The following is an 18,852-nucleotide window of genomic DNA, read 5'->3' as shown; positions in this document are numbered from 1 at the left end:
AATTGATTTGGATGTTTTAAATGTATTATTTATAAATCTGTATAGCAACCACAAAATCAGACCTTATCTGACTATGCAGCCCAACTTCTGGTCTAAGCTTTGGTCTTGTCATGTCTGGATTCCTGTAACTCACTACTAGCACTTGACCCACATGTGCCATCAAGCCACTGCAGATGGTCCAAAATGCAGCGGCTTGTCTTGTATTTAGCCAGCCAAAATGGCCGTATGTCACTCCTCTCTTCAGGTCACTAGATTGGCTCCCTAGCAGCACCATATTAAGTTAAATCCTTGATTAATGCCTACAGGGTAGTCAATAGGCCAGCACCTATGTATATGAAGACACTGGTGAGGTGCTATGCTGCTTCTGCTCACTAAGATCTCCCAGCAAACAGATTCTGGTGATGCTACCTCTGTGTGATATCAAATCTCGATCCAGATACTTTTCATATGTAGCTCCTAGTTGTTGGAACAAGCTGCCCACCTCCATCTGAAGTGCTCAATGCTTTAAAAAGGTGACTGAAAACCCTACTCTTCTGTGGATATCTCTCAAATTGCAATGATTGTTTTTTCTGATTATTGATATCTGTCATATTGTTAAACTGATATTTTTTGTTATGCTAGCTCTTTATTTGTGTTGATAAACGTTTGTAACCTGTCCTTCTACCCCTGATCAAAACAGTACTTAGACTGATGTTACTCGATTAAGTTGACCTCCTTTGTAAGTCACTTTGGAAAAAAGCTTCTGCTAAACAAATAAATGTATATAGAGAATAAGTCTAACGATCTTAACCTGGTTAAAAATATTAACTTCATTAATTTGCATAGATTATTGCCTAGTTATACTGTATTGGTTGCAGTATATATATATATATATATATATATATATATATATATATATATATATATATATATATATATATATATATATATATATATATATATAGGGTGAGTCAAAATGATGTTAACATTTGAATGGTGCAAACAATTTAACACAAAACAATTCATATGTGCAAGCTGATTTACAGGTATGTCTCAACCTCTTCACCATCATGTTTCAACACATATACCATATGTGGTACATAAATTATCCACAAAAATTGTATATAAGTATATACATAGCGGTACCATTAGTGTTAACATCATTATGACTCACCATTATATATTATATACATAGTGGCAGACACCCTTTCACTGTATATTCAAGGTAAACAGCCTTGGACTATGCAATACCTCCCCTGGATGTCAGATGGCGGCCCCTGGGTTGGACAAAGTGCCTCGGTTTCCCACAGGTCTCCAATGGGAGAAAACAGTACAAAGGTACATGGCCCTGTGTGACGCAGTAGTTGCTGAACCTAATAACTGGTTAACAACACTTAGCAGCAATAAAATCGCCTTTAATTCTACACTTTCTCACGCTTGTTTTATTTGCCCTTTTATTTTGCATAATTGTTGGATTCAGCTTTATTTGAATTGCATGAACCGCCTTTGGCTTCATGCCATAGCATCTCAATTGATTCAGGTCAGGACTTTGACTAGGCCACTCCAAAGTCTTCATTTTGTTTTTCTTCAGCCATTCAGAGCTGGATTTGCTGGTGTGTTTTGGGTCATTGTCCTGTTGCAGCACACAAGATCGCTTCAGCTTGAGTTGACTAACAGATGGGCCAGACATTCTCCTTCAGGATTTTTGGTAGACAGTAGAATTCATGGTTCCATCTATCACAGCAAGCCTTCCAGGTCCTGACAGCAAAACAACCCCAGACCATCACACTACCACCACCATATTTTACTGTTGGTATGATGTTCTTTTCTGAAATGTTGTGTTCCTTTACGCCAGATGTAACGGACATTTGCCTTCCAAAAGTTCAACTTTTGTCTCATCAATCCACATGGTATTTTCCCAAAAGTCTTGGCAATCATTGAGATGTTTCTTAGCAAAATTGAGACGAGCCCTAATGTTCTTTTCCTTAACAGTGGTTTGCGCCTTGAAATCTGCCATGCAGGCCGCTTTTTGCCCAGTCTCTTTCTTATGGTGGAGTCGTGAACACTGACCTTAATTGAGGCAAGTGAGGCCTGCAGTTCTTAGACGCTATCCTGGGGTCTTTGTGACCTCTCAGATGAGTCGCCTCTGCGCCTTGGGGTAATTTTGGTCAGCCGCCACTCCTGGGAAGGTTCACCACTGTTCCATGTTTTTGCCATTTGTGGATAATGGCTCTCACTGTGGTTCGCTGGAGTCCCAAAGCTTTAGAAATGACTTTATAACCTTTACCAGACTGATAGATCTCAATTACTTCTGTTCTCATTTGTTCCTGAATTTCTTTGGATCTTGGCATGATGTCTAGCTTTTGAGGTGCTTTTGGTCTACTTCTCTGTGTCAGGCAGCTCCTATTTAAGTGATTTCTTGATTGAAACAGGTGTGGCAGTAATCAGGCCTGGGGTGGCTACGAAATTAAACTCAGGCGTGATACACCACAGTTAGGTTATTTTTAACAAGGGGCAATTACTTTTTCACACAGGGCCATGTAGGTTTGGATTTTTTTTCTCCCTAAATAATAAAAACCATCATTTAAAAACTGAATTTTGTGTTTACTTGTGTTATATTTGACTAATAGTTAAATGTGTTTGATGATCAGAAACATTTTGTGTGACAAACATGCAAAAGAATAAGAAATCAGGAAGGGGGCAAATAGTTTTTCACACCACTGTATAGTGGCAGACACCCTTTCACTGTATATTCAAGGTAAACAGCCTTGGACTATGCAATACCTCCCCCTGGATGCTAGATGGCGGCCCCCTGGGTTGGAGCAGTGCCTCGGTTTCCCACAGGTCTCCAATGGGAATCACAGTACTCAGGTGAGGGGATTCGCTGGCGACGTATTTACAGATTTTATGGACTCTACTTTGACTGGGAACAGCTGAGTCTGTGGATGCGGGATGAGACCTACGAACATTTCTTTGTACCTGGCGATCTATGACCTCGGGATGATCTGTCTCCGTGATTATATTCGCTATGCTGATCTGCCCGATTCATTTTACAGTACTGTACGACTGGGAACTGATCTGATGCTCGTAATAACCTCGCTTATGGCTCCGGGGCGATCACGCCTGAAATTACCAAGCGTTCTTGTTTGTGGCAGTGTATTGGAACCTGCAAATCCTGCTACCTCCTCCTGCTATGCTTTCTGCTGCTTTGCTATCGCCGTTCATCTCATCTACTCCAAATGGTTCCGCTATGCTGTGCTGCTTCTCCACTGCTTTTCAGATAAGTATTGCCAAGTATCATGCTAAAATACTCTCATGACAAACTCCTTCTTATTAAACAGTTTGTCCAGAGCAAATGGTCTGATTGGAACATCCTAAAAGACGCGGTATTTTGCAGCCCGAAATATATACATCGAGGTCAGGCCGCCACCGCCGGGCTGCGAATGAAAAGACAACCGGCAGCATTTGCTCAGGAATAAGCCTTCCTTCTCATGGCCCTGGAAATACAAGTGTCAGTGTGCCAAATTTACATTGTGTGGAAATAAACCCTGATCACAGCTCTGTGCAAAAAGATGCCTCATTAACTAATATTGCTCTGTTTAACTCTAGATCTCTTAATGGCAAAGCATTGGTGCTGTCAGAACTCATCACTGACACCAAACTTGATATACTGTGTTTAACGGAGACTTGGCAAAAACCAAACGAATTGACGTCTCTCACGGAGGCGACTCCACCTGGTTTCACTTTCCATACAGAACCTGCAGCTCTAGACAATCAGGTGGGCTAGCGGTAATTATCAGAGCAGACTTAAATATCAAACGAATCCCAATTGACTGTCCACTGTCTTTTGAGTGCCTGGCTCTTAAACTAATAACGGAAACAGGTCCTGTCTCACTCATTGTTCTTTATCGTCCCCCAAAATACAATGCATCCTTCTTATCTGATCTGATTGAACTTTTAACCCACCTAAGCTCTTACTCTCAGAGAATTATCCTTCTTGGTGATTTCAACATCCATATTGACATTACTACATCTAAACTGAGAAATGAATTCCTATCCTTACTGGACTGTTTTGACTTGACACAACATGTTGATTTTCCCACCCACTCTGGTGGTCATATATTGGATCTGATCTGCACTTCTGGACTATCTGTTGCCAATATTTACAGCACTGATTTGGGACTCTCTGACCATAAAGCAGTATTTTTCACTGTCTCACTGCCTTTACCTCCTCTTACCTGTAAACGACAAATTTCTTACAGAAACCTTAAAAATATCTGTCCCTCTATCCTTTCTGGATCCATTTCTGATCTTTTACTGTCTGCACCTATTCCGTCAACACTAGATAGTCTTGTTGACCACTATAACTCAGCCCTTCATTCAGCATTAGATAAAACAGCTCCTTTAAAACATAAGGAGGTTTCCTTTAAACGTTCAGCTCCTTGGTATAACTCAGAATTGCGATCTATGAAAGCAGCTGGCCGACGCCTTGAGAGAATGTCACGTAAGACTGGCCTCACTGCACATCCAGGCTTTCTCTGACCACCAAAGAGCTTACAGAGAAGCACTAACTGCTGCTAAGAACACCCACTATGGCAGAATAATAGAAAGTGGCCATGATAACCCAAGGGTTTTGTTTTCTGTAGTTAATAAATTACTTCAACCTGCATCTGGCCCAACTACCTCTTCTACTGAAGTCTGTGAGAATTCCTCCACTTTTTCCGTAACAAAATTAAAGATCTAAATAATTCAACTAACATAAATACATCATCTGTTTATATCTCTCCCTGTTTTCCCACTCCATCCAGCTCCTTCTCTAAGTTCTCACCAGTCACATCTGCGTTTGTTAATAACCTGCTTTGTAAGATGAGGGACTACTTGTGTACTGGACCCCATCCCCAGCACACTACTTAAATCCTGCCTTCATGCCATAATCCCGACTGTTACAACAATAATAAACTCATCCCTTGACACTGGCTCTGTGCCACTACTTTTAAAATCGCTTCTGTAACCCCAATGTTAAAAAAGTCTGGTCTTGATGCTGACAATCTTAACAATTTCCGCCTATTTCCCACTTACCTTTCCTGTCAAAAGCTCTTGAGCGTGTTGTAGCTTCCCAGCTCACCAATTACTTAACGTCTAATAATTTGATGGAACCCTTTCAGTCTGGTTTCAGGGTGCAGCACAGCTGTGAAACTGCTCTGCTACGGGTAACCAATGATTTGCTTATGGCAGCAGACTCTGGACAAACCAGCATATTAATTCTATTAGACCTCAGTGCAGCATTTGACACTGTCAGACATGACATTCTACTGTCAGAATGGAGAACATGCTGGGTATCTCTGGCACTGCCCTCCAGTGGTTCAAGTCCTATCTGACTGATAGGCAAGAGTTTGTTAGTCTTGGCAACAGCAGATCCAGCTCAGCGCCAGTCACACAAGGAGTTCCTCAGGGCTCTGTCCTCGGCCCTCTTCTCTTCTGTATTTATATGCTTCCCTTGGCCATATTATTCGTAGCTATGGACTGGGCTATCATTTTATGCAGATGATACTCAACTCTACTTCAATGTTAAAAGTGGAACTTCATCAGAGCTTTCTCAGCTCACAACCTGCCTTAGTGAAATTAAAACCTGGATGGAGCAGAACTCTTTAAAATTAAACTGCAACAAAACTGAACTCCTGCAAATTGGGACTAAAATGCAACTTAATAAAATGAGCTCCTTCCCAGTCCATCTTGGTGGTGATCTCATCAGACCTGCCTCTACTGCAAAGAATCTTGGTGTCATTTTTGATTCCTCCCTTTCTTATTCCGTCCACATAAATCACATTAAGAAACTTTCTTACTTTCACCTCCGTAACATATCCGTGTTCGCTCCTTCCTCTCCTTTTCTAATGCTGAGAAACTTGTCCATGCTTTTATCACATCCCGCATAGACTATTGTAACTCTGCTGGCAGGTGCCCCTTCTAATCTTATATCACAGCTCCAGCTTATTCAAAACTCAGCTGCAAGAGTCCTTACTCGAACCAGCAGCAGCGAGCACATCACACCCATCCTGCTCCTCTTCACTGGCCCTGTGTCTTACAGAATCGAATATAAAATCCTACTAATAACCTACAAAGCCTTAAATAAACTCACCAAACTACATCAGTGACCTTCTCCATCACTATGTGCCTGCCCGCCCACTAAGGTCCTCTGATTCTGGCAATCTTGTTGTGCCCCACACTAATCTACACTCCATGGGTGACAGGGCCTTCAGCTGTATAGCCCAGACTCTGGAATGACCTACCAAATTAATCAGGTCAGCTGACTCCATGAATTCTTTTAAAAACAACTAAAACTCATCTGTTCAGGAAGGCTTTTAGCTCTCTTGACTTCATTCCCTTCTCTCAGTTTACCTCTCTGTCAAGATGCTCATGCAACCTGTATGTGTGTGCTAGACCATCAATTCTGTTGTCTGTTAGGCTTTTTCTGAATTTACTGTCTTAATCTTCTTTATTTATTTATTTGCTTTGTACTATGCTATGCTATATACTGTATACCCTGCCGTTCTTTCTTATATTCTGTAAGTGCCTTGAGCATGGGAAAGGCGCTATATAAATAAAATGTATTATTATTATTATTATTATGGGAATTGGAGTTGGGTGCAGCCCTGTTGGGTCCCTCAGGCACTGCCTGGGGTGCTTCAGCTGGGACTCCTTAGTCCATTTGGGCAGCGTATTCGCCACACCCGGAAGTGCAGCCAGAACTTGCCAATCAACCATCAGGAGCACTTCCGGGTGGACTATAAAAGGGTCCAGTAACCACCACTCAATTGCCGGAGTCGGGAGGAGGAGAACGAAGCTTGGAGGAGGAGTGGTGGTGCCAGAGAAGAGTGTGTTTTAAGTGCTTTATTTGTGTACTGGGGACTTTGTTGTGCCTGTGGAGGTCACGGGGAAGACGTGCCTCACAGGTGAAGAAAATAAAAAGTTCTTTTGTTTTATACGTGCCTCCGGGTTTGAGTCTGTGTCGGGTCAGGTGCCTATGTAGCGCCTTTCACAATATCCTGCCATTAACGCTGTGTGGACCTGAGCAAGTCATTTCACCTGCCTGTGCTCCAACTGGAAAAAGAAGAGGAACGCAACCAATTGTATCTCAAATGTTGTAAATTACTTTGGATAAAGGCATCTGCAAACTAAGTAAATGTTAATGCAAATGTAGGCTAATGTAGACTATAGTAGTTAACGTAAAATTAACTGAACAACAACATACCATGTCTGCCTTGGGGGAAGTGTGAGTGAGCCATAAGGAATCAAGTCATTGTGCCATCTACCCTTTACATGCTTGGATAATGGTGGCACCTGCACCGTGCTGTTTCAGGTCAGATATCCCTCCATGTTTGACCAAAAAAGCAACCAAAAAGCTCAATGGTCAAGCATATTCAGCACCAGGGACAGGGCTGAGCCACTGATTTTCTGTCTCCCACTGATCATACCTGTACTTCAAAGGCCTCTTACATTTCACGGGTGGACTTGCATTAGCAGATACGAATGGGTGTAGTGTCTTGTTGTAGACATTCTGCTATACTGTGACTTTTTTTTCTTTTTAATATATATGTGTGATTGCAGCATAATGGTAAGGGTGACACTAACACGCAATCTCAATCAGCGCTTGTCTGTTTGCAACATTAGCGTGAAACGAAACTAAAACTCACTCTGCTTGTATAACTGATTGGATTTTAACTGTTCTTAAGATATTCTCTGCACTTTGAAGACGTAGTGTATATATGAAATGATGTGTATGAAAATAAAGGTCAAATTGCATCTCTTATTGATTCAATATAGTACCCAGCACTTCATGTTCCACTATGGGATGATGCCATATTATAAGGGACAGGTGGCAACTTTACTGGTGTGTATGAATGAAGTTGATTATCAAGAAACAACATGGGAAGCAATCAATCGGTGGTGACCTGTCAGTACTAGCAAAGGACTTGAATTCATCAGATGCTGCATCATTAAGTGTGAAGCACAGTCAAATTGATCAGATTAAATTAACATATTTAGGGATGCATTAAAAAATGTAATTTCAGAATTTCTAACAAGTTAACAGCACAGTGGAGTATTCTTTAAAGAATTCTTTCTCTCAATATTTATTTCCCACTGTTGGCTACCAATATATCATATATTATTTATTCTTTAGACACCAAAACACTACATCCTCAAGACCCTGTATTGAGTCAAATCCTAATCTATAAGTAAATAATATAACTAATCATTTCTCACTAACCTTTTCTACTGAACCTGCCATTCACAAAACATTGCATCTATCTTTCTTTTACATTTAATGAACCAATACTGTATATCATCTGTCCTAAAATTCACATAATTTATCACGTATTACTCTTTCTAACATTTTCAGCAAGTACTGCATTAACCCAACCCCTCAACAGTTACCATAATTCAGTACATCTAACTTGTTTTTAAACAAAGCAATTAGTACATTTCTTCATTCAGTCATCTGGGATCTTTTTCTTATCCCACTGAACTTTCAATGTTTTCAGCAGCCTGTCCTCTTTCTCTTCTTCCTGAAGGTCCAGATGCTGTATCTACATTCATCTTTTTGAATGTCTTCTTAATTTCCAATGTTTGTATTTTCATCACTGGATCTTCTACCTTTCCACATATTTTGGGCTCTCCCTATTGTTCTCTAGATTTAACAGTTGCTCCTAGAGTAGTAAGTGCACCATTTACGCTTAATATCTCTTTCACTCTGCAGGATATTTCAATTTGCACCAATTATATAGTCCTTTCCAAATGTAGTTTTTGCTGTTTTATGGTCTTTGTTACCTTCCAAAAAAACTTTTCACCAATTTCTTCTAAATACCTGTATATATCTACTGTTCTTCTATTCCTATTAAATACCTAACTTTCCCATTATTTACTACCCTTAAGGTGTCCACTACTGCATCCTGCACTTAAAATCATTAAATAGCTCCCTAGCACTAACATGTGCTTCCTTCCGCCATATTTGCTGGCCACAAAGTACATCTATCTACCTATCTAATATATCCACTATTTCTCTAGCCCTACTCACCATTGATCTAACATTCAAAGTACCAAACCTAATACTCCACCCTATCATATATTTTTTCTAAGGCACAGTCCTGGCCTTTGCAGGACCTTGTCCACTTCACACTAAGGGAATTCTGGTGTGCATTACCTACAGGGAATGCCTAAACATTTCTAACACTCCTACACTCATCTGGCATAGTTTAGAATTTAGAATCAAGTTTAATGATCTCGTGCTCAAGATATTTGCTTTCCACAATTTTTCAGGATGGGTCTAAACTTTTAGCTTTGCTTTCAATCACTTTTTATGCCATGCAGGAACATGGCTGTTTTTATTTAGGGGTTTTTCCACTTTCTTAGCCACAATATTCTGGTTTTCAGGTGCCAGAAAAACGCCTTTTATCCTGTACTATTTTCAAAAACCATGGAGATAGACAGAAATGGCTTGATAATCAAGCATTCCTAATGGCAAATTGAGGTTTTAATGGGCACGGTGATTCACCTAGTGCCCTTTATCAGCATTTCCCAGCTCTCACACTAGCATGATTGGAATAGGTTATATTTTATTCATGGTTATGTCTTGCATACTATCACATTACAATGACCAATTTCATTTATGTATTAGTATGGAGATAATTTGCTGACAGATATTTGTAACTGATTGGGTTTTCCAAGTTGCAGCCTCTGTATACATATTAAACAACTGTTATTGCCAAATGTTAAATAAAAACTTCAGACCTTACCCTTAAGTATGCTATGATGTTACGAAACATAAATCAGTACAAAGGACTACATATAATGAAGAGTTTGTATGAAGGAAGAAAGCTAATTAGAACTATATAATGCACACTGGCCATCACAAAATCAGCTAAATGAAACAACTAAAGACATAAGGGGTAGCTGGAACCAGTAAATTAAGACACAGGTATAAACTATAAACACTAACCCAACAGGTAAAAAGTCCCCATAAATTTTAAAGACTCTAACGATCCAAGTTTCAGCATTTACAGCCCACTTAACTACAACAGACATGAAAAACTGTACAATTATATTGTGCATGTACTTGTGTATTGCATACAATATACAGTATGTACAGTGTGGCCGCGTCTGTACCTCTCTGCTTTCCACGACTTGATTTGTGAGAACAGATAGAAATAACTTCCCTTCCCTCACATCTGAGGAAATAAAGGAGTTGGTGGGACCTCTTGACAAAAACCAAAATGTGGTGTGCTCACTTCAACTGACCAGTGAGGGTAATTATGGGGAATTTGAAACCTGCTCACCCTCTAAATAGCTTGCCCCCCCAAAATGAAGATGGGAATGTGGAAAAACTTTCGGCTTCCTGAAAACTATGACCAGCTCCTTGGTTTTGCTGTTATCAAGGGCAAGGTTGCTGGCTGTACCAGCAATGATTTAGATGTATCATATCAATTATTTTGTGTTTTATATTTGCAATTAATTTAGACCACTTTGCAGAGATCAGTTTTCACTTACATATTAAAGAGTCTTTTTCTGTTTATCAGTGAAAATAAAGCCAAATTAAGTCCACTGTGATTCAATGTGGCATAACAGCAAAATGTGAAAACTCCAAGGGGTAAACATTTTTATAGGCACTGCATCTCCCTTATAGATTGTCTTGTTTTATTTCTGCTCTTTTTATTTTCATAGAATCTTATGTTTTAAAATTGTTTTCTTATATAATGCCGCCTCCTTGTGTCTCTAGATTCCCTTTACACAGCTGCCAACGTCTGTTGTTTTCATCCAGACATTTTTCATTGCTTCCCAATTACCAATCAAACCAGATGCTCCCAAAACAACTCTCACTCCTGTTACCCATGTGTCATAATAGTTTCTACTCACATTCTCTTTCAGACATTCAATAAAAATTTCCTCCTAATTTGTCTCATACATCTGACGAAATTACCAATCAGTGTTATGATCAACACCTTTCTATAAGCATCACCCTTGTGTTCTTCAATGTGGCTTAATTGCTTCCCTCCATGTGTAGTCTGGTATACTCCAAATAACAGCAGATTCAAACATTACTAACTTACTTTCTCCTTAAATGGAAAATTGCAAAAATCACTTCAATTGTAACACTGCATTTCTGAAAGTTATGGAGTACTCACTCTTCATATAAACAATCAGAATGTAGGCACCATAAATCCACTTATGTTGCTGCCTGGAAAACTTAAAGCTACCTTCCAGGAATCCACAAGCAGCAGTCTGTAAAAATGTCATCCTCCTTTTAATTGTATACCTAAATATGACAAGCTTAATCACTTTTTATAGCCACAGTATACATTGAGTATGCAAATGAACAAATCTGAGATTTATTCCTTCACTACACTTTGCAAAGATCTTACGACTTTACAGATCAGATTGCTATTTTCATGTCCTGCTGTTAGTAGAGTATACCAGACAAAGCCAGGATAACTGCAATTCATGATCCTTGTATCATCAGTATTACTCCATCTGTGCAAGACAGGCCTCAAAGCTGAGTACTGCATTCACTTAGTCTGAGTAGGACTCGGGGATACTTGACACAAACATATACGGTATTACCAAAATAATCTTGCATAAGGTACAGTAAAGACAATGCTATTGCATTGAGGTTCTGCATTATTGGAAGGATATCATTTGTATTAAAATGACTGTCTGTGCTTTTACAGTAACTGTCATACCTGCAGTTTTTTAATGTCATGTTTAAACTTGATCTCTCCATAGGATATGGGATTTCTGCAATGCATTCTTCTCTGTTTTACCCAGGATTGTAGGCAGGAATGGATAAAGGAACAATCAAAAAGAAATGTGTGTTAACCCTACTACTCATGGTATCTGCAACTGGCTGCAAGCAAACTCATTTTTATTTGTGTGTAAACATATAAAGGAAGAACACAAAGTACAAAGGAACAGACAGACATTATAGACGAGTACTACTTATACTTTTTGCTTTATGTTGCAGGTTGCCCACTTGCCCACCTTAAGTAACATAAAAAAGATTTTCTCTCTGATCTTGTTTTGGTTCTGGCTTGAGGAAACTTTACACCCATTCCTACGAACCTCGGCAACTTACTTAGAATTAGATCACTCTGTCTCACCTAAAGTGCCTTAAGGTCAGGTTTCTTGGGCAGCATTTGGACTGACTGACTGACTTAAATGGTCAACACAGTTTTATTTCTATGCACCTTCACCTAAAAAGTTAGAGGAAAAACTAATGGCATCTTGTCTACTCAGCCCCCACATTTAAAGGATAATATGGTCTCACCCAGTTTGTGCATTTCATTATTTAGATGGTCTTCTGGCCTCTTGCAATGCTTCCAATGCACTTTTCTCTCTCATTTCCCTGGATTAACCACATCAGGTGTCCTTCCCATGCTGGCATGAAAACTCACATTTTTGTTGATAATGCTCTCTCTCTCTGTCTCTTTGGAAGCCCTAGCCCCTTCCATTGTCCTGTGGCATTCTTTTGCTGCTATTCTACTTGGGAACCTCTCCTTATATTTCATACATGTACTCATAAATACCTGTGAATACCTATATTTATTTCTTTACAGCTGTCACTTTCAGAGTAAATAAGGGAATTAAATGGCTGTTCACTTTATCATTCTAATTTTACATACAGACGCTCTGGAAGTTTTCCACTGACTTACTAATATAAACCCAGTATACATAGCATAACAACTTCTCAAACCCAACTAATCCAATACAGAAGCCTACTTTTAAACCTAAGATGCACACAAAACTTTGAGAAATGGGAGGAAAATCTGAGTGCCTTATGATCATCCACACAGACATGAGCATAATATGTAAAAACTCTATATGCAGGGTAACCAGATGCTGGATCTGTGTGTTAGTATTGCTAACCACAATGAGACTGTGCTACCTTATTTATACTTACTGTGCCTAAATGATTAAACCAAAAAAAAAAAAGTATTGATTGCTATAGTTGAAATGTAAAATAATCATTACTGTACTTGTAGAACATGAAATCACATCTATGGCTATTTAATGTATTCTAATTATTATACATAAATTTGGCTATCTTGATAAATGTATCATGGATTCAGATTAGACAGTATTGTTTAAATAATTTTTCTTTTGTAACCTTATTTTACGTAATAGACAGAAGTGTATGTCTCTAAATTGTCCCAGTATAAATAAGAGTTAGTGCATACATGGAAAATGTGGCCCAGCAATGAACTTGTGTGGTATCCAGGGTTGATTCACACTTTGCCATCACTATAGCAAGGGTAGGCTCTGGTCCCTAGGGACACACCAGTGTATAAATGACTTAGGAAATGGATGGACAGAAGGCAACAATACAAACTTACCTTGACGGTGTTATCCTTGTGCTGTCCATGTGACAACTGGAATATTGGCTGAATGGTAGACTTGAGTTTGTCTAGTCCAGTAGGCACACCAGATTCATGCTTCTCCAATACTGATGTATTTAGAGGTTTTACTGGATGTGGGCTGCAAAACAAAAAACAAAAAAAACACACACACAGCAGATTAACACGGGCAACATTCCAGACAGAACTGCAAGTCATATGCAATAAGGGGTCACTGTCAATGGTAAATATGCTCACTCAGCTATATACATTCTGAAGGATTCTATACAGTATGCATGATGATGTAGTGGTAGTCCTGACTCATGTACATAATACTGTAAAATTCTTATTTGCATGTCCAAACAACATGCAACATATGACCACTCTCCGGCACCATGATGATCAAGAATGAATTAAAATACATAACTTTATTTAATAGAAGCCCGGACTTTCTAAAAATGGTGTTCAGAATAAAATCTTTACATAGCTTCAGTTAATGAATTAAACCTAATTTTACAATTGAAACTGAGCACATTTGATATCATTCAAACCTGAACTGGACAGGATAGGCACCAGACAGAGAAAAGGAATGGGAGCTGCTGCAATAAAAATAGTTCAAATAGCGTGCATAAAAAAATAAACACAAATACATGCAGTTCTATTTTTAGTCATTGTAGAACATTATCTAAGCTGCCTGGTCTGTAGTTCTACTCTAATTGAGCCATCCAGCCCTCCTCTAAGCTTACGGATTGCTGCAGCCTAGCAACCAATAGACAATCTGCCATTCTGTTGTGTAACAAGAATGAGGTTTCTTTGACCTGCATCAGTATTCTAGAGATGAGGCACCAGAGAAACTAGGTTTATACAGTTTAGGATTTTTTGTCTCAGTATAAACCTTTCAAAACATACTTTTAACGTAAGCAATATCAATTTTCCGCAAATTGTCTCTTATAACAATATATCATAACATGACAGATTTGTATTCTGAAGTGTTGGGCTTCAAAAAGTCCACTGGTGAAATCATGTTGTTCATTATTGACTTATAAATAAACCAATATACAACAAAGTATTTAAAAACTGACTTGCAGCAACCCTGTATTTTTACTTCCCTGCTTCTTTTGCCAACTTAGCTTCTAGCTAAGATGCTACAATCAAGCAAAAAGTAGCTTATGTTAGAATGTCCAAGATGATTGGAATGCTCATCCACTTATTGCTAGATGATTCATAGAGGTTTTCAATCTTTCAATGGTTAGATCATTCTTATCAAGGACCTCTCATTATGGGCAGCTTGGCCTTCTTACTACCTAGCATTAACTAACACTGAGAAATTAATTTGCCAGCTTACTGTTATCTGTTAACTGAAGAGTGATGTTTTTCCAAAGTAACACCACAAGACTGAAAGGCACAGAGCCAGACTCTGAAGCATTAAGACTAAAACTGCTCATGGATTTTCAGTTGATGCCCCTATAACAAAGAGCTTGTTGAAGGACTTCCACTGCACACATCACATTGTCCATCTTGGATTCACAATTAGATCTTTATAAACATAAGTAAATGTGTAATTTTGCATGATAAATGGATGGATGGGAGGTAGGATGAATAGGCAATTTTAAAAGACAAAAAAAAATGTCACTGAAGCTACTAAACTCTTTGGTTTATGCAAAGTTTAAAATCCATCCTAAATCATAATAAAAAAAGAGGTCTTCCAATTAGATGGCTGCACTGAGTTGCTGCAATGTCTTTTCCCAGTTGACCCACTGAAGTGAGCCTGTACATCCCTCCCTGGAACAGAAGTGATGAAAAGCATAACCCTGGAGAAAAAGACTGAATGAGCTGTGAGCCTCAAAGCCTGTTAGGATACTTGACAGGATAATTATTTTCCAAATAAAAGATTCTGGTTTGGTAATTGGACAGAGCCCTCTAACTCTCAGGTTAGCTAAGTGAAAGAAAAAAAAGCAGTTGTACTTCATCTTTTGCCATCACGACAGCCAGGCTCTACAGAGAAATTAAGAAAACTACCAAAGGCCTCTGAGAAATCAGGAGTGGCACACAGATACACAGGTGAGGAATGTTGTGGGATGCAGTTTTTTGGCCCTGAAAAAAAAACCTTCAACATGAGGCAACTAATAAAAAAGGCTGTAGGAAGGAATAAACTTAACCAAACAACTTTAAGGACTGAAAGAACCCTAAAAAGTGCAGGAGTCTTCATCAATACTGCACAAGCCTCCTGTGTTTTATTGATAAAGGCCATATAAATATTTTAAAATTAAAAAACAGTCTGTTTCAGTCTACATTCTACACAAAAGCCCCATTAAAGGCAAACACTTCACATTTAATAAAGAAGCCTGAACTTTGAACGTGTGGATATTTAGTCATTGTTGATGTTTTCAACCCTGTGCTCAAGTTTCTCTAATCCTATCTTTTTTGAATATTAATTGACCAGTGGATGGGACCATTAGCATTTTGAGGAAAGAGATTTTGAAGGTTTAACAGCTGTCAAAACGGCCTTCATCCCTGAAGAGATGATCTCCTTCACTAGCAGGATCACGGTGCATCAAACTCCTGTAGTGCAAGTAGCTTGAAAAAGATAGGGCCAATGAAATATGCAAGAAGCTTTTTGAGAACAGCACAATAAGTGAAGACCACCTGTCCTTCACCGAGCACATTGCACTTGTCTCTTGTTCATCCAGATTCACTCTATATCTGCATGACCATATCTAATGGGAGTATGCAGCACAACATCTGCACCAGTCATTGGTCTTTTCATACCTTTACTACTTTAACTATCTGCTAGCAGGAATGCCCACTTGTCCTACCAAGTTACTGTAGAAGAATCAGAATGCGGTGGCTTGTCTTGTATTGAACCAGCAAAGACCCATGTCACTTCACTGGGTCACTATAGCAGCACACATTTAACTTAATTCTGTGATGCTTGCCTATGGAGTAGTTAATGGATTAGCCTCCATTTATATTTAGGTACTCATGAGGTCCTTTGATACATGTCAGCCACTTTAGTATTTGAATGGTGTCTGCTGGTATTACTCCTATGTGGCATCAAATTTCGATCCTGACTCTTTTCATAAACAGGTGCCAGTCATAAAATTAGAATATCATGACAAAGTTGATTTATTTCAGTAATTCCATTCAAAATGTAAAACTTGTATATTAGTATTGTATATTAATGTTTATTTCTTTTAATTTAAATGATTATAACTAACAACTAATGAAAGTCCCAAATTCAGTATCTTGGACAGTTAGAATATCAATTAAGACCAATGCAAAAAAAAGGATTTTTTAGAAATGTTGGCCAACTGAAAGGTATGAACATGAAAAGTATGAGCATGTACAGCACTCAATATTTAGTTGGGGCTCCTTTGGCCTGGATTACTGCAGCAATGCGGCGTGGCATGGAGTCGATCAGTCTGTGGCACTGCTCAGGTGTTATGAGAGCTCATGTTGCTCTGATAGTGGCCTTCAGCTCTTCTGAATTGTTGGGTCTGGCGTATTGCATCTTCCTCTTCACAATACCCCATAGATTTTCTATGGGGTTAAGGTCAGGAGAGTTTGCTGGCTAATCAAGAACAGGGATACCATGGTCCTTAAACCAGGTACTTGTAGCTTTGGCACTTTGTGCAGGTGCCAGGTCCTGTTGGAAAATGAAATCTGCATCTCCATAAAGTTCGTCAGCAGCAGGAAGCATGAAGTACTCTAAAACTTCCTGGTAGACGGCTGCGTTGACCTTGGACCTCAGAAAACGCAATGGACCAACACCAGCAAATGACATGGCACCCCACACGGTCACCGACTGTGGAAACTTTGCACTGGACCTCAAGCAACATGGATTCTGTGCCTCTCCTCTCTTCCCCCAGACTCTGGGACCTTGATTTCCAAAGGAAATGCAAAATTTACTTTCATCAGAGAACATAACTTTGTACCACTCAGCAGCAGTTTTGTCTTTAGCCCAGGCGAGATGCTTCTGACGCTGTCTCTTGTTCAAGAGTGGCTTGACACAAGGAATGCGACAGCTGAAACCCATGTCTTGCATACGTCTGTGCGTGGTGGTTCTTGAAGCACTGACTCCAGCTGCAGTCCACTCTTTGTTAATCTCCCCCACAGTTTTAAATGGGTTTTGCTTCACAATCTTCTCCAGGGTGCGGTTATCCCTATTGCTTGTAAACTTTTTTCTACCACATCTTGTCCTTCCCTTCGCCTCTCTATTAATGTGCTTGGACACAGAGCTCTGTGAACAGCCAGCCTCTTTAGCAATGACCTTTTGTGTCTTGCCCTCCTTGTGCAAGGTGTCAATGGCCGTCTTTTGGACAACTGTCAAGTCAGCAGTCTTCCCATGATTGTGTAGCCTACAAAACTAGACTGAGAGACCATTTAAAGGCTTTTGCAAGTGTTTTGAGTTAATTAGCTGATTAGAGTGTGGCACCAGGTTTCTTCAATATTGAACTTTTTCACAATGTTCTAATTTTCAGAGATACTGAATTTGGGACTTTCATTAGTTGTCAGTTATAATAATCAAAATTAAAAGAAATAAACATTTGAAATACATCAGTATGTGTGTAATGAATGAATCTAAAATACAAGTTTCACTTTTTGAATGGAACTACTGAAATAAATCAACTTTGTCATGATATTCTAATTTTATGAGCGGCACCTGTAGAGTTCCTAGCTAGTGGAAGGAGTTGCCCATCCCAATCTGAACCTCTTGACTCTTTCACTGTGTTTAAGAAATGTTTGAAGGGTCTCTGGTGTTGTGAAGATATGTGTAATTGATAATGGCTTTAATGATAGGTTCTTGTAGCTATGGAAAGATTAACTAATCTTGCTTTGTTCTGTTTGGTTTAAATCCCTTCACTTGTGATGATCAATTTTGTAGCCTGTCCTGTAACACTTTCCAAACATTTCTTCAGAATGATATTTACTCGATTATGTTAACCTCTTCTGCAAGTGGAATTGGATAAGTGAAAACATGTAAATGTACTTTCCTCTCTAAAGGGGTTGTTAATGTTCAACCTACCACCATCGTTGATATTAAAAAAAGGTATCTTACTGTGGTAGGTTTGATCTCAACATAGGAATGGCAATAGATAGCTGTATTTTTGACTGTGCTGTGTTCTTCAGGATTTTATTAGCCCAGTGTTTAATAAAAACAGTCCTGGGAGACCCTTGTGGCTGGAGGTTTTTGTTCCAGCCATTTGCACAATAAGGGAGTCACTTTCCTCTAATTGTTTTCATTAGTTAACTAGCTGGTCTTTTATTTTTCTTTTCTTATTCTATATTTAGTAAACCACAGTAGTGTCATTTACAATTACGACATTATTTGTAGGACTTGTGTTGAAGAGACATTCAGCATCTGTCAAGCTTTGTAAGTATACAACCCATTTCATCGATAACTTCACATCCAGCTTTTGAGAGTTTAAACATTCATAAACATCAAAGTGTCCACTACTGAAATCGTCACCTGTCAATCTAAGATGTTTAA

General features: G+C 39.0%; 1 protein-coding gene across 1 annotated transcript in view; it reads right to left on the bottom strand.

Annotated features, from left to right (window-relative positions):
* Positions 1–18,852, bottom strand: part of LOC120527936 — a 131,434-nt gene that overhangs the window by 13,572 nt on the left and 99,010 nt on the right. The window contains exon 5 of the mRNA XM_039751908.1: positions 13,362–13,503. Coding sequence (XP_039607842.1) covers positions 13,362–13,503 — 142 coding nt within the window. The remainder of the gene's footprint in view (positions 1–13,361; positions 13,504–18,852) is intronic.

Source organism: Polypterus senegalus, chromosome 4 (assembly GCF_016835505.1).
Source record: "Polypterus senegalus isolate Bchr_013 chromosome 4, ASM1683550v1, whole genome shotgun sequence".
Classification (NCBI taxonomy): Eukaryota; Metazoa; Chordata; class Cladistia; order Polypteriformes; family Polypteridae; genus Polypterus; species Polypterus senegalus.
This window is presented reverse-complemented; position numbering and strand designations above follow the sequence as displayed.